General features: G+C 44.8%; 1 protein-coding gene across 2 annotated transcripts in view; it reads right to left on the reverse strand.

The window, feature by feature from the left end:
* The window catches only part of SMTNL2 (smoothelin like 2), a 202373-nt gene that overhangs the window by 33298 nt on the left and 151760 nt on the right, over positions 1 to 17315 (reverse strand). For both annotated transcript variants that reach the window (XM_063956136.1, XM_063956135.1), the window contains exons 6-8: positions 16258 to 16425; positions 8460 to 8577; positions 304 to 455 (exon numbers count right to left, since the gene is read on the reverse strand). In XM_063956136.1, coding sequence (XP_063812206.1) covers positions 304 to 455; positions 8460 to 8577; positions 16258 to 16425 — 438 coding nt within the window. The remainder of the gene's footprint in view (positions 1 to 303; positions 456 to 8459; positions 8578 to 16257; positions 16426 to 17315) is intronic.

A 17315-nucleotide genomic window follows, 5' to 3' on the forward strand; every position in this document is an offset into this window, starting at 1 on the left:
TGATGCCTTTTTACCACTCATATCCGAAACGTAGAGTTTTCAAATCAGAGACATCTTACAGTCTGGCACTACCAACAATTTCTAAAATCACCGGTTTGTTATGAATGATCCTTATTACGTGCAGGCATTGGATTAATTAAAAGGAAAAAAAAGTACCAATTACCCATCTAAGATGTCACACTGAATACAACACATTCTACCGACTGCTTAATGCTAGACCAGTCTTCTGAATGCGGTCTCTCCGGGTGAGGGTCATGTATCATACAGTGGACATCTAACATGAGATAAAGAGACTGTACTCACTCAGCTGTGGAGAAAGCTTGTTCAAAGTTCTGTTTGTGGTTTGAAGGCACCAGAGCGTCATAGTCAAAAGCTTCTGGGAAGAACGAATGGACAAGGGCACAGAAAGCCATTCCATCACTCCAACTGGATGAAAAGTTCTGTAGATCAATGTTCTAAATAACCAAAAAATGTAAGAAAATATTAACCTCTAAGACCTATAATAAAATACACATTCAAAACAGTTCCAGGGATTATCTGCTCTGAACCAGTTGTGTAGTGTACATAGCAAAGTGGCAATATAACACACACATATACAAATTTGCATGTTCAGGTCGCACTGAAAAAGTACATAGCAAACCATTTCCCAAACATGACAACCGCCACAATTACCATACTGTGACAGAAGCCGCCAGATAGCCCCTATAGATAATTGTGCATATCTATATCTATCTATCTATCTATCTATCTATGCAAAAGCCCTCACTCACTCACTGACTGACAGACTCATCACTAATTCTCTTACTTCCCGATATGTTAGGAAGCTGAATTTAACAAAGGTATTCTTCAAGTGGGAAATATGAAAACTATGTAATTATAATTTTAATAAAACCTCCCCTATAGGGATGAAAAGGGGGTTGACATAACTTCATTACCGATGTGTGGCTTGCGATGCATAAACAATAACGCCCAAATGGACAATCAGATCAAAATTTGGATTGCACCTCCAGTGTGTAGAATTTAATAAACGACAAAAATAGCCCTGTCACTTTTTAACGTATCTGCTTCTCGGGTAACGCCAAGAACCATGGATTAATATTTACTTACTTTAAGACGTCTCAAATTTACACTTCTATAGATTTACCAAATTTTTGACACTCATATGTACAATCGTGAAAACCAGAAATTCCCACGCGAAGAACAGGTAGAACAGCTAGTCAAAGTATACACATCTATGTCCCATTTGTAAGAAATGTCATGTGCTAGCATGCCTTCCTTGACCCAAACCTAAAAGCAATTACCCTCTGCCTGATGCCAACAACAGATGGACAAAGAACGGATCATTCATACTGGCCATAAAGAACTATATCACCCCTTTCCCAATGCTGCTGCTTGTGATGCAGTACAGTGACCCAAGGATCATTGATAACCTTGCCTTGCTATGTCACACCACCATAAACATAATTTGCGGTATGATAAATAGCAATGCAACATACAATGGCAAACATTTTAAATGAGCTACCAATCTGGTAACCTGCACATTTTTAAATCAATTAGGATGTGGCCAGTCCTGTAACCTATAGCCTGAATAGTCCATTTATCCTACATATTCCCTATACCGTCTCACACTCTGGGGGGTATTCAATTGTTGGCGGTTTTTCCAACAGTTGGAAAACACTGCACTTTGACAGTTTTTAGATCGGAAAGGATCAGACAGGAATTAAATACCCCCCTCTGTCAATTGGGAGAAGTGCATGAAGACTTGAATAGAACAATTGTAAAAGTAGGTGAGCTAAATTTGAAGCCAATTTATTATATATATATATATATATATATATATATATATATAGATAGATAGATATAGATAGGATAAGAGGAGAAGTAGGCGGCACTCTGGAGACGATTCTTTTGCAGGTAAAACAAACTTTTACTGTAGCATCGTCCTACATATATTTCAGGCTTCTGCCCGTCGCCAGGGACAAGAAGCCCGAAATACATACATACATAATATAGAGACTACAACTACAATAGAGTTAGACAGAAGTAATAAAAATAAGATTTTACTTACCGGTAAATCTATTTCTCGTAGTCCGTAGTGGATGCTGGGGACTCCGTAAGGACCATGGGGAATAGACGGGCTCCGCATGAGACAGGGCACTCCAAGAAAGAATTAGGATACTGGTGTGCACTGGCTCCTCCCTCTATGTCCCTCCCCCAGACCCCAGTTAAGGAAACTGTGCCCGGAAGAGCTGACAGTACAAGGAAAGGATTTTGGAATCCAGGGCAAGACTCATACCAGCCACACCAATCACACCGTATAACTTGTGATAACCATACCCAGTTAACAGTATGAACAACAGAGCATCAGACAAACCTGATGCAACCATAACATAACCCTTATTTAAGCAATAACTATATACAAGTATTGCAGAAGAAGTCCGCACTTGGGACGGGCGCCCAGCATCCACTACGGACTACGAGAAATAGATTTACCGGTAAGTAAAATCTTATTTTCTCTAACGTCCTAGTGGATGCTGGGGACTCCGTAAGAACCATGGGGATTATACCAAAGCTCCCAAACGGGCGGGAGAGTGCGGATGACTCTGCAGCACCGAATGAGCAAACACAAGGTCCTCCTCAGCCAGGGTATCAAACTTGTAGAATTTGCAAAAGTGTTTGAACCTGACCAAGTAGCCGCTCGGCAAAGCTGTAATGCCGAGACCCCTCGGGCAGCCGCCCAAGAAGAGCCCACCTTCCTTGTGGAGTGGGCTTTTACTGATTTTGGAAGCGGCAATCCAGCCGCAGAATGAGCCTGCTGAATCGTGTTACAGATCCAGCGAGCAATAGTTTGCTTTGAAGCAGGAGCACCCAGCTTGTTGGATGCATACAGGATAAACAGCGACTCAGTTTTCCTGACTCTAGCCGTTCTGGCTACATAAATCTTCAAAGCCCTGACTATATCCAGTAACTCGGAATCCTCCAAGTCACGAGTAGCCACAGGCACCACAATAGGTTGGTTCATATGAAAAGATGACACCACTTTTGGCAGAAATTGCGGACGAGTCCGCAATTCTGCCCTGTCCATATGGAAGACCAGATAGGGGCTTTTATATGACAAAGCCGCCAATTCTGACACACGCCTAGCCGAAGCCAAGGCTAATAGCATGACCACCTTCCACGTGAGATATTTTAACTCCACGGTTTTAAGTGGCTCGAACCAGTGTGATTTCAGGAAACTCAACACCACGTTAAGATCCCAAGGTGCCACTGGAGGCACAAACGGGGGCTGAATATGCAGCACACCCTTTACAAACGTCTGAACTACAGGAAGAGAAGCCAGTTCTTTTTGAAAGAAAATGGATAGGGCCGAAATCTGGACCTTAATGGACCCCAATTTTAGGCCCAAAGTCACTCCCGACTGTAGGAAGTGAAGGTAACGGCCCAGCTGGAATTCCTCCGTAGGGGCATTCCTGGCCTCACACCAAGCAACATATTTTCGCCATATACGGTGATAATGTTTAGCCGTCACGTCTTTCCTAGCCTTTATCAGCGTAGGAATAACCTCATCCGGAATGCCTTTTTCTGCTAGGATCCGGCGTTCAACCGCCATGCCGTCAAACGCAGCCGCGGTAAGTCTTGAAACAGACAGGGCCCCTGTTGTAACAGGTCCTGTCTTAGAGGCAGAGGCCATGGGTCCTCTGTGAGCATTTCTTGTAGCTCTGGATACCAAGTCCTTCTTGGCCAATCCGGAACAATGAGTATTGTTCTCACTCCTCTTTTTCTTATGATTCTCAGCATCTTGGGTATGAGAGGAAGAGGAGGAAACACATAAACCGACTGGAACACCCACGGTGTCACTAGTGCGTCTACAGCTATCGCCTGAGGGTCTCTTGACCTGGCGCAATACTTCTGTAGCTTTTTGTTGAGGCGGGATGCCATCATGTCCACCTGTGGCAGTTCCCATCGCCTTGCAATCTGCGTGAAGACTTCTTGATGAAGTCCCCACTCTCCCGGGTGGAGGTCGTGTCTGCTGCGGAAGTCTGCTTCCCAGTTGTCCACTCCCGGAATGAACACTGCTGACAGTGCTCGTACGTGATTCTCCGCCCATCAAAGAATTCTGGTGGCTTCCGCCATCGCCACCCTGCTCCTTGTGCCGTCTTGGCGGTTTACATGAGCCACTGCGGTGATGTGGTCTGATTGAATCAGCACCGATTGGTTGCGAAGCAGGGTCTCCGCTTGACTTAGGGCTTTGTATATGGCCCTTAGTTCCAGGATATTGATGTGAAGGCAAGTCTCCTGACTGGACCCCAGACCCTGGAAATTTCTTCCCTGTGTGACTGCCCCCCACCCTCGGAGGCTTGCGTCCGTGGTCACCAGGACCCAGTCCTGAATGCCGAATCTGCGGCCCTCGAGAAGGTGAGCACTCTGCAGCCACCACAGAAGAGACACCCTGGCCCTGGGGGATAGGGTGATCAGCCGATGCATCTGTAGATGCGATCCGGACCACTTGTCCAACAGATCCCATTGAAAGGTCCTCGCATGGAACCTGCCGAAGGGAATGGCCTCGTATGACGCCACCATCTTTCCCAGGACTCGCGTGCAGTGATGCACTGACACCTGTTTTGGTTTTAAGAGGTCTCTGACCAGTGTCATGAGTTCCTGAGCCTTCTCCGTCGAGAGAAAAACCTTCTTCTGGTCTGTGTCCAGAATCATGCCCAGGAAGGGCAGACGCGTTGTATGAATCAGCTGCGACTTTGGAATATTCAGAATCCAGCCGTGCTGTTGTAACACTTCCCGAGAGCGTGCTACGCTGATCAGCAACTGCTCTCTGGACCTCGCCTTTATGAGGAGATCGTCCAAGTATGGGATAATTATGACTCCCTGCTTTCGCAGGAGCACCATCATTTCTGCCATTACCTTGGTAAATATTCTCGGTGCCGTGGACAGACCAAACGGCAACGTCTGGAATTGGTAATGACAATCCTGTACCACATATCTGAGGTACTCCTGATGAGGTGGATAAATGGGGACATGAAGGTAAGCATCCTTTATGTCCAGAGACACCATAAAATCCCCTTCCTCCAGACTTGCGATGACCGCTCTGAGCGATTCCATCTTGAACTTGAACCTTTTCAGGTATATGTTCAGGGATTTTAAATTCAATATGGGTCTGACCGAACCGTCCGGTTTCGGTACCACAAACATTGTCGAATAGTAACCCCTTCCCTGTTGAAGGAGGGGAACCTTTACCACCATCTGCTGGAGATACAATTTGTGAATTGCTGCTAACACTATTTCCCTCTCTATGGGGGAAGCTGGCAGGGCCGATTTGAGGTAACGGTGAGGGGGCATCACTTCGAATTCCAGCTTGTATCCCTGAGACACAATCTCTATAGCCCAGGGATCCACCTGTGAGTGAACCCACTTGTGGCTGAAATTTCGGAGATGCGCCCCCACCGGGCCTGGCTCCGCCTGTGGAGCCCCAGCGTCATGCGGCGGATTTAGAGGAAGCCGGGGAGGACTTCTGTTTCTGGGAACTAGCTGTATTGTGCAGCTTCTTTCCTCTACCCCTGCCTCTGGCAAGAAAGGACGCACCTCGGACTTTCTTGCCTCTATGTGATCGAAAGGACTGCATTTGGTAATACGGTGCTTTCTTAGGTTGTGAGGGAATATATGGCAAAAAATGTGACTTTCCAGCCGTAGCTGTGGAGACCAGGTCCGAGAGACCGTCCCCAAACAACTCCTCACCCCTGTTAGGTAAAACCTCCATGTGCCTTTTTGAGTCGGCATTGCCTGTCCATTGCAGAGTCCACAGGACCCTTCTGGCGGAAATCGACATTGCATTTATTCTAGAGCCCAGTAGACTAATGTCTCTTTGGGCATCTCTCATATATAGGACAGCGTCTTTTATATGCCCCAGGGTCAGTAATATAGTATCCTTGTCCAAGGTATCAAGTTCCTCAGATAAGGTATCTGTCCATGCTGCTACAGCACTACACATCCAGGCCGACGCAAACGCCGGCCTTAGCAGGGTACCTGAATGTGTATAAATGGACTTCAGGATACCCTCCTGCTTTCTATCCGCAGCATCTTTTAGGGTGGCCGTATCCTGTGACGGCAGGGCTACCCTCTTGGATAAGCGTGTTAAAGCTTTGTCTACCCTAGGGGAGGATTCCCAGCGTAACCTGTCCGTTGGCGGGAAAGGATATGCCATAAGCATCCGTTTGGAAATCTGCAGTTTTCTATCTGGAGATTCCCAAGCCTTTTCACATAACTCATTTAACTCATGTGAATGGGGGAAAAAAAGGTCACCTCTTGCCTTTTCTCCCCATACATATAAACCCTCTTGTCAGGGACTGGGGTTTCCTCTGTGATGTGTAACACATCTTTCATTGCTATAATCATGTAGCGGATGGCTTTAGCCATTTTAGGCTGCAACTTTGCATCATCGCCATCGACACTGGAGTCGGAATCCGTGTCGATATCTGTGTCAACAACTTGGGATAGTGGGCGCTTCTGAGACCCCGACGGCCTCTGCGCTGTAGGATCAGGCATGGGTTGAGACCCTGACTGTCCCAAGGCTTCAAGCTCTATCCAACCTTTTATGCAAGGAATTAACATTATCATTTAAAACCTTCCACATATCCATCCAATCGGGTGTCGGCGGCGACCCCACATTCATTTGTACCCGCTCTGTTTCCACATAGCCTTCCTCGTCAAACATGCCGACACAAGCGTACCGACACACCACACACACAGGGGATGCTCTATTTGAAGACAGTTCCCCCACAAGGCCTTTTAGAGAGAGAGAGAGAGAGAGAGAGAGAGAGAGTATGCCAGCACACACCCCAGCGCTATATTACCCAGGAGTCACACAGTAACTTAGTGTTAACCCAGAAGCTGCTGTATAACTGTTTTTGCGCCAAATTTATGTGCCCCCCCCTCTCTTTTTACCCTCTTTCTACCGTGATTCTGCAGGGGAGAGCCTGGGGAGCGTCCTCTCAGCGGAGCTGTGGAGAGAAAATGGCGCTGGTGAGTGCTGAGGAAGAAGCCCCGCCCCCTCAGCGGTGGGCTTCTGTCCCGCGTTTTGTGTAAAAAAATGGCGGGGGCTCATGCATATATACAGTGCCCAACTGTATATATGCTGCTTTTGCCAAGAGGTCTCTAATTGCTGCCCAGGGCGCCCCCCCCTGCGCCCTGCACCCTACAGTGACCGGAGTGTGTGGGTTTAGTGTGGGAGCAATGGCGCACAGCTGCAGTGCTGTGCGCTACCTCATATGAAGACTGGAGTCTTCTGCCGCCGATTTCGAAGTCTTCTTGCTTCTCACGCCGGCTTCTGTCTTCTGGCTCTGCGAGGGGGACGGCGGCGCGGCTCCGGGATCGGACGACCAAGGGTGCGTTCCTGTGTACGATCCCTCTGGAGCTAATGGTGTCCAGTAGCCTAAGAAGCAGGACCTATCTTCTAGTGAGTAGGGCTGCTTCTCTCCCCTCAGTCCCACGTAGCAGAGAGTCTGTTGCCAGCAGCTCTCTCTGGAAATAAAAAATCCTAACAAAATACTTTCTTTTTTAGCAAGCTCAGGAGAGCTCACTAAGGTGCACCCAGCTCGTCCGGGCACAGATTCAAACTGGGGTCTGGGGGAGGGACATAGAGGGAGGAGCCAGTGTACACCAGTATCCTAATTCTTTCTTGGAGTGCCCTGTCTCCTGCGGAGCCCGTCTATTCCCCATGGTCCTTACGGAGTCCCCAGCATCCACTAGGACGTTAGAGAAATAAGAACATAATTAGTATAAATAGACAAAAGTGTGTATACTTAGAGAGGAGGAGGAGGAGGAGGAGGAGGAGGAGGAGGAGGAGGAGGAGGAGGGGGGGTCCTGCAAGGTCTCTGAAATGAAGGGAATGGAGGCTATTTCAGGCAGTGTATCTGGGCAAGCTCTAGCATTTTAGCATCTGAGAAGTGTTTTCCCTGACACAGTGTATACAGATGACACAAGCACACCCCTCCCTCCCTCCCCTGTGCTGCTCTCACTGCAATTGTGGAAGATTTTTAATGTGACATTAAATCACAAGTTGAATTTATAGGCATTGGGAAAACGTGTGTGTGTGTGTGTGTGTGTGTGTGTGTGTGTGTATATATGTGTGTATATATATATATATATATATATATATTACAGTTACTTTGTCATGAAGAACTACAAACAGATCTGATGCATAAACACTACAGTATATGCAATGCACCGCACTCCTGCTGGTAACAGCACATACTGGCTTATCATCATGTCTGCCAAGGCAAAGTACAATCAAAATTACCCAGGATGAAAATTCACTGGGTCTGTTCACATTCAGCATAATTGTTATGAGACACAACTATTTGGTTCTGGTTTCTTTCTGCATAGCTGTGTATGATCACTGACAAACCACTGTGTAGACGCAGATACATGATTAGGAAAACAGCACTTACCTTGTAGCCAATGGTTTTGGATCGGCACCATTCCAGGAGGATCTGTTTAATGCTGCTGGCGCTGGCAACGCCAAAACTCTGAGACCTTTTCAGCGTCACCTTGGATTCACCCTTGGCTCTACAAACAACAGAAGTTTCATTATCAGAGGTCCTGCTTACAAAGAACAGGTTTTCCTCATCTAATCAGAGGATATTGAAAAGAAAGCGTTTATGCAAATAAATACATTTAATTACTTCAATTAAAGGAACGTGTTTAGGAAATGTAATGAACAGGGACTTTGCTGCGAGACTAAAAACTGCAACTTTGCCTGGTTTGCCTCTAAAAAAAATGTAAAAAAAAAATTGCCGTTTTAAACCCTGCTGCAAAAATTATCAATTTTAACTGATCACTGTTATTAATTTTCCCAAGTCGTGCCAGACTTCAAAACCTATTTAAAAAAAATAGGTTACCAAGAATAAAAAAATAAAATAGAAATAAACTAGGCAAATTTTACAGATTTGTCCTCATACATCATTGCTGCAGTCACACCAAACAGCGACTGGTCCCGTGAGAATATTCTAGCTCTGTGTGTCTATTCTCCAAAGGAAAAAGAAAAGGTGGTAGTCCCAGAATTACTCAACCTTCTTGGTACAAATCCCCAAAGCTTGACATGCTGGAGAGGTTATAATTAATTAGGCACGTAAAGTGTGGTGTACTATAACACGGATTGGATACTGCCAGGTGATAACAGCCACCCAATCAGAGTTATACAAGCGCTGGATTCATTTAAACATCTCCTGCGTGTAGTGGGGGTCATTCCGAGTTGATCACTCGCTGCCGATTTTCGCAGCGCAGCGATCATGTGAAAAAACTGCATTTCTGCGCATGCATATGCCCCGCAATGCGCACGCGCGACATACGGGTACAAAGCCCTTTGTGGTTGTGCTCAGGTTCTAGCAAAGTTTTCAGTCGCACTGACGGCCGCAAGAAGATTGACAGGAAGGGGGTGTTTCTGGGTGTCAACTGACTGTTTTCAGGGAGTGTTTGCAAAAACGCAGGCGTGTCTGAAAAAACGCAGGCGTGGCTGGGTGTTCGCTGGGCGGGTGTATGACGTCAAATCCGGACACGAATAGGCTGAAGTGACCGCAAGCGCTGAGTAGAAAAACAAATATTTCCAGCGCCTCCTGGCCACCTGACTAATAGAATTGGTCGTTTATATCAAAAAAGCAGCTCTCAACTGGACAGTACTGACCTGTCCACCAACAAAACAGCACAAAGAGGATAATATATTATCAGAGAGCGCATATAATTTTATATCCAATTTATTACATATAAAATAAGAATAATTACAATTATAAACACATGTACATATTAAAAATAAAAATAAAAACTCCCCCTACTGCAGCAGGTAAATCTTAATAATGGGACACTTCCACCACATCCAGATTAATGATTCGCAGTAAGGAATACTCCTATATTAAAGACCAGATCAAGGTGTCAGCCCTGGAATAAAGGAACAACTGATAGATTTAAACGTTTTGGTGCAGCTGTGAGCATATGCACATGCTCTCTGAGATCTCTGTATATAAGGGCCGGGCGGCCGGCTTTCAACTCCCGCTAATTAAAGCCGCAAAGCGGCCAGGTGTATTTGCTGTTGAACTTTAGTGTCCGTGCATACATACAAGGCTTGTATGTCTACTCCCGCTGTGCTTAGGGCCAAATAGCAAAATGTCCACACTACTCACGGCCAGCAGCGTGTTTGCTTGTCATCTGTGGACGGCCCCCGTTATCGATAGCTGTCACAGTCGGGAGGCGGCACTGTTCCTTTCCATAGTGCGGGATACACCGGAGGATCTCATGAGATGATCAGCTTCCAAAAAGCAGTTGTAGGTAAAGATGTTGGTAAATAGGTATCGCTGAAATGTAGGAGGGCATCAGTGAAGAATAAGCCCCAGTCTTTACGCGTTTCTCCGCTATTGTAAGTGTGCGGTTTCGTCAGAGCTACTCTGAAACGGCACAAACTGTTTTTGCAGATCTCGGCTGCACATGCGTTTGCACTTCTGCTAAGCTAAAATACACTCCCCAGTGGGCGGCGGCATAGCGTTTGCACGGCTGCTAAAAACTGCTAGCGGGCGATCAACTCGGAATGACCCCCAGTGCCCTGGACAATGGACAGTAATTGGGCCAAGCAGGGGTGAGTCCCTCTGGAAGTTTGGGGGTCCAGAACAATGTACCCCTACGTCACTTGGGAAGACGTGGGTTCATTGCTACAGCAACAGTTTTACATGGAGTTTTTCTGCATAACATTAGACCCTAGAATTATATCCGAAATAGAACTGAATGCTTATACCCATATGTGTATACACACATGGCCAATTTTCAAAACCAAAACAGGATTATCTGTCTCTCTTTTAGTCTGTGTAGTTCAACACAAGCTGTGCTTTTCTAGGTTTCTCAAATCTTCCAACTAAGGTAATGGACAGGTAAACTAGGCACAGATGAGAAATAACGCTAGAAATCAAGAAACAAAAGTTTTCTTAGGAAACAAAGGGGCAGATGTATTAACCTGGAGAAGGCATAAGGAAGTGATAAACCAGTGATAAGTGCAGGGTGATAAAGGCAGCAGCCAGTCAGCTCCTGTCAATTTGCATATTGGAGCTGATTGACTGGTGCCTTTATCATCTTGCACTTATCACTGGTTTATCACTTCCTTATGCCTTCTCCAGGTTAATACATCTGCCCCATAATGCACAGCTGTTCTAGAAACAGTCACATAATATTGCCGATAAAGTTTTTCACAGTCATGAGAAAAAAAAGTAGACAGGTTGAGTATGATTGGAGGAGATTAGGAAGCCTGCTTTTGCACCTAGGTCTTGGTCAAACAAATAACGAATAGTGTATGTTAGTAAATCTTAGGAGATACATTGCATAATAGCATTAAGACATACAATGTTAACAAAGCATGACTATGGGAGCGATGAATGAACATGTCACTAAATGCACTGTCAACACTCATTGCTTAATCCAACTAAGGGTTAATGAGTGCAATTCCCATTCGATTAAATATTTATTACAATGAAAACACTTTTGATAAGAAGCTACAAAGTAATGATCCTACTTTAAATGTATTACACACATGAACCAGCAATAGAAAGCAGCAAATGTTTATTGAGTACTTACAAGTTTACACTTAACTTATTTTAAACATCTCTAAACATTCTATAGCTGCTTAAAATATAAAACAAACATATGTGAGCATCATATCATTTAGAACACCATGAAAGACAGATAAAAAAACATAGGCCACCCACAGGCCTGAAACAAACAGATGGTTCACATAACATTGAGAAGATCAGTAGTTCTACAGAATAAAAATAATATACACTGCAGCAATACCCAACATGGAAGGTCGGACCTGCCTTATATATGTGAGTGACACTCCCTTGTCCGTAGGCAGCAATCTATAAGGAAATAGACCTGCAGAACGTTTCATGCTAGGTATAGCACAACCTGGATTTAATAGGCAAACTAAACATTGCATAAATATGCCCTTATTTATCAATGAGTGATACATTTCACTGTGGGGGGAGGATGTACTAAGCCTTGAAAAGTGAAAGTTTCACTGTGATAATGTACCAGCCAATCAGCTCCTGTCATTTTTCAAACCCAGCCTGTAACATGGCAGTTATTAGCTGATTGGCTGGTACTTTATCACAGTGAAATTATCACTTTTCTAAGCGTAGTACATCCTGTCTTGAGTGATAAATTGCGCCAGCCAATCCATTCCTAACTGTCATTTTTCAAACCCAACCTGTGACATGGAAGTTAGGAGCTGATTGGCTGGTGCAATTTATCACTCACAATGAAATTTATCACTCATTGATAAATAAGGGCAATAGTCTGTAAAAAGACCCCAAGGACATAAACTACTTGCTGTCTCCCCACTGCCCCCAGGGCGTGGCATTTCTCACTTTGATATTATAGATGGAATTCAGTGGGAGTGGCTGTAAATAAGGGCGCAACTGTATACAGGATAAGTGGAGTCAAACAGATAAAATGGATCTAGTGATCTCTTGAGGCTGAAGATCTCTTCAGACGTTTATCGTGTAACTGTTTTTCCCGTTACCACATCAGCTAATTAAGACATGCATTTCTGTGTTTGTGACCAGCTGTGTGAACAGGATGGTGACAAAGCAAGCACAGAAACTGGCTGACAGTTTTACTAGTTTTATGCATTATCCTCTGCTGGAACAGTAACCATGGGTAAAACGGATACAGTGGGTTTGAGTCTCATATGCAATTATAATATCAAAGGAAATTCCTCTGTAGACCTTCATGTTTTAGTACTATTTTATTTTGGTTTTGGAGGTGTAGTCAAGCAGAGGTCCCAGTAAGTACACGGATGGCAGTGGGCCTTAGCTACCTGCAGTATATTCCTAATACCCAGGCTTGGCTTAAGGGATCTGGTCAAGATCCAGACACCTGAATCCCGACACTGCTTGGTATACAAACGCCGGAATCCCGAAATGGATCGCAATGCGGGCGCCAGGATCCTGAACGCAAGTATGCTGGGAGTGCTTAGAGATAAGCCATGGGGGGTTAGGTTTAAGCTGCAGGGGAGGGTCAGGCAGTGAGTAAGGAGGGTTAAGGAGGTTAGGGATTAGGGCAGTGGTTTCCAAACTTTTTTGAATCCCGGCGCACTAGAATATCAGAATTTTTTCACGGCACCCCTAGGCCAAAATTTTCTTAATGAGAAATTTAGAAAGAAATATTACATTAAGTAGATCACGTTTATATGTCATCCTTAGGGTCAGTTGTGTAGTGAGGGACAATATTTGCTTCTGTTTGGCCACATATTTTATGACTGGCAGCCACCAGCACTGGTTTTGCCTATTATATTGACCAGTGCCGTAACTAGACATTTTGGCGCTGTGTGCAAGAAACAGCATCGGCGCCCCCCCTTAACGTAAACCGGCGGCAGTGCGCGCCTACGGCGCGTGCAAAAAAATATAGGGAAATGGGTGTGGCCACAAAATAATACCGATTCATATAATGGTGCACAGTAGTCTCCATTATTCAAATTATGCCGCACAGTAGCGCCACTACACCAGGTAGAGCCGCATTTTCACATTACGGCAGACAGATTCCCCTCTTTACACATTACGGCAGACCGCGTCCCCTTTTTATACATTACAGCAGACAGCGTCCCCTTTTTACACATTACGGCAGACAGCGTCCCCCTTTTACACATTACGGCAGACAGCATCCCCCTTTTTACACATTACGGCAGACTGCTTCCCATATAAACATACGTATATACACACACACACACACACACACACACACACACACACACACACACACACACACACACACACACACACACAGACACACACATAAAGCAACACAGAGAGCCAAAAATTCAAATTTTATAAAAGGCAGCATACTAAAAAAAACAACATTATAACAGCGGGATGATTTAAACAAAAAATAAAAAAATACAGCTAGCTTACTTTTTTTCTCTGCAGCTGGCAAGCTGCTTGTGGCACTCTGCTGGCTGGCTCCACAAACTCTTCTTTCCTGCAGCCTGCGTGCCCAGCCAATGACTGAGCCGCAGGCTGCACCTTAACACCATTGGACAGCTGAGCCGTCGCTCAGCTGTCCTGAACTTCTATGCGGCGCTGGAGCCTCTGCTGTTCGGTTGCAAGGGCAACCTACAGAGAGCCGTCGGAGGAGCGCAGTGCCGCAGATTGGAGGCTCTGACCGCGACCGCCGCCTGCCCAATCACCCGCCGATCAGTGAGCCGCCTCCTCAGGGACGGGCAGTGGGAGCGCAGCCAGGGGGAAAATTGCGCTCTAACTAGGTGTGCGCTGTGGGCAATGCCCCTTCAGCACACACCTAGTTACGGCGCTGATATTGACCATGAATAATTTGAATTGGTCCTGGACCACCAACCCAGGGCACCCCTGCACGTGTCCCGAGGCATCCCAGGGAGCCACAGCACACAGTTTGGGAACTTCTGGATTAGGGGTAGCATACTTACCTAGTAGGTGTCGGGACCCTGAGCATCAGGATGCTGTGGTCTGTATTCTAACCATTCCTGGCTTAACCATGGTATGTCAAGTTACAAAACTGTATGCCTTCTCATCTTACACTGACCACTGGAATCAGATGTATGCACACTGCAGGGGTCTACATAACACAACATATAAAATAGCTTTCTTCTCAGAGACCAGATTTGCTGCACTGAATGACCTTTAGTCTTTTAGAAAAGTATAAGGACAGCTGCTAAAAACTAACAGAACAAAACAATAAAAAAAACAAGCAGCTGAAGGAGTCTAAGCATGTACACACAAGATTAATAACCTGTATATATTTACCCAAGAGATAATCATCCTTCACTATTCCCATACCTGTGTCTGAAATAAGTAGACAGCTCAAGCTTTGCAGTTAGAATTCCATTGCCAAGAGGTACACTTTCTAAATCACAGAGCACATCTTTATTTGTATAATTAAAGTTACTCATGTGTATATACTAGTTAAAAGGCAGTACGGATGGTGTAATGGTTAGCATTACTGCCTCACAGCACTGAGGTCATGGGTTCGATTCCCACCATGGCCCTAACTGTGTGGAGTTTGTATATTCACCCCTTACTTGCGTGGGTTTCCTCCGGGTACTCCAGTTTCCTCCCACAATCCAAAAATATACTGGTAGGTTAATTGGCTCCCAAGAAAAGTAACCCTAGCGTGAGTGTGACTGCGTGCATATGAGATAAGGAATATAGATTGTAAGCTCTACTGGGGCAGGGACTGATGTGAATGGCCAATTATTCTCTGTAAAGCGCTGCGGAATATGTGTGCGCTATATAAATAACTGATTGTAATAATAATAATAATAATAATAATAATAAAAGCAAACACTCTCCTGAAAGATTTTTACTTCTTCAATCTATTTGCACATCAGCTGTATACTTGTCTAATTGCATTTATAGAAGCAGCGGCATAATAAGGGGTCTATTTACCATGCAGTGGTAACTGCTTTTCTGAATCGCCCTATTTAAGAAGAGGAACGTTCTCCTGTGGATCCTTTATTACTGTGGCTCAGTTTATGAAGCATATAAAAGATAAAGTTTTTTGCCACTAATGCCTTCTTGAGATTGTGGCCCAGATTTATCATACCTTGGAGAGTGATAAATTGCACGGTGATAAAGTACCAGACAACCAGCTCCTAACTGCCATGTGACAGGCTCTGTTTGAAAAATGACAGTTAGGAGCTGATTGGTTGGTACTTGAACACCGTGCAATTAATCACTCTTCAAGGCTTGATAAATCTGGGCCTTAGTTATCTATACCCAGCAATGGGCCACCAACAAAGCCAGGGAGGTTTTGTTGGCTCTCCTCCGGCTCAAATCTCACGTACATATTGCTGGAACTTCACTACCATAGGGGAGGATCTTAAAGCTGTGTGACTTCTCACCTAGTAAAATAAAGGGGAAGGTGTCACTAGGTGGTGGAATTCATTCTACACTATGAAAGTTTTTTTTCTGTTTCTGAGAAACCAGGATTTTCTTCTTCTCTGAATCCGGAACCCTTTGACAACAGCATTAGGCTGCTGGTGAAGGGGCGATTTCTATCACTGCAGTGGTACATCACACAACCATTAATCCAATAATAATAAATAGTGACAAATACCGTTTTTAACATTTTTTAAAATAATTTGCTGGTCTATTTTAATTGTTATTATAAATCTCTATGTATTCAACAAATTAGACATTAATATGAAATGCAATGTCAAGACCTAGCATAAGGGGCTCTTACTTGCCACTGTCTTGTTCAAACTTCTCAAAGAAAGCTTTCCGAACTTGAGTGCCAGAGGATCTTGGAAGTGTCTGTGACCTTACTAACTCGCGTTTCTTCTCCGCCTGGCGACTCAGAGCAGGCGGCGGGGACTGGGATTTTGGAGTAACATCAAAATATCTGTCCGTGCTGAAAAACAATATTTATCAATTAGGTTTTCATTAATGAATGGTACTTGGAATTGCCACTTTTAAACATAAAATACAAAAGAAATATCTAAAATCAGTACTGGTCCCCTGTACACAGCCTTGTTTTAGAGCTGAACCACTATGAATAAGAAGACAGCCTATCAAGTTGCTAGTAATTCGTACCACCAGTAAGGCATGATGCTAGTTTATAGCAAACAATTGGGCGAGCCCAACACTTTTCAAAAAGTTTGACCAAACCTATGCCTAAACAAAAAGACGTTCAACAGATGGGAGGTAGTTCATTTGTCGGCATCAGTTGGTCGACAGTATGTTCGTTATAGTATTATAACTTTAAATAAGAATTTACTTACCGATAATTCTATTTCTCGGAGTCCGTAGTGGATGCTGGGGTTCCTGAAAGGACCATGGGGAATAGCGGCTCCGCAGGAGACAGGGCACAAAAAGTAAAGCTTTCCGATCAGGTGGTGTGCACTGGCTCCTCCCCCTATGACCCTCCTCCAAGCCTCAGTTAGGTACTGTGCCCGGACGAGCGTACACAATAAGGGAGGAATTTTGAATCCCGGGTAAGACTCATACCAGCCACACCAATCACACCGTACAACTTGTGATCAAACCCAGTTAACAGTATGATAACAGAGGAGCCTCTGAAAGATGGCTTCCTAAACAATAACCCGAATTAGTTAACAATAACTATGTACAATTATTGCAGATAATCCGCACTTGGGATGGGCGCCCAGCATCCACTACGGACTCCGAGAAATAGAATTATCGGTAAGTAAATTCTTATTTTCTCTATCGTCCTAGTGGATGCTGGGGTTCCTGAAAGGACCATGGGGATTATACCAAAGCTCCCAAACGGGCGGGAGAGTG

The sequence above is a fragment of the Pseudophryne corroboree genome, chromosome 2 (genome assembly GCF_028390025.1).
Source record: "Pseudophryne corroboree isolate aPseCor3 chromosome 2, aPseCor3.hap2, whole genome shotgun sequence".
NCBI classification, from domain to species: domain Eukaryota; kingdom Metazoa; phylum Chordata; class Amphibia; order Anura; family Myobatrachidae; genus Pseudophryne; species Pseudophryne corroboree.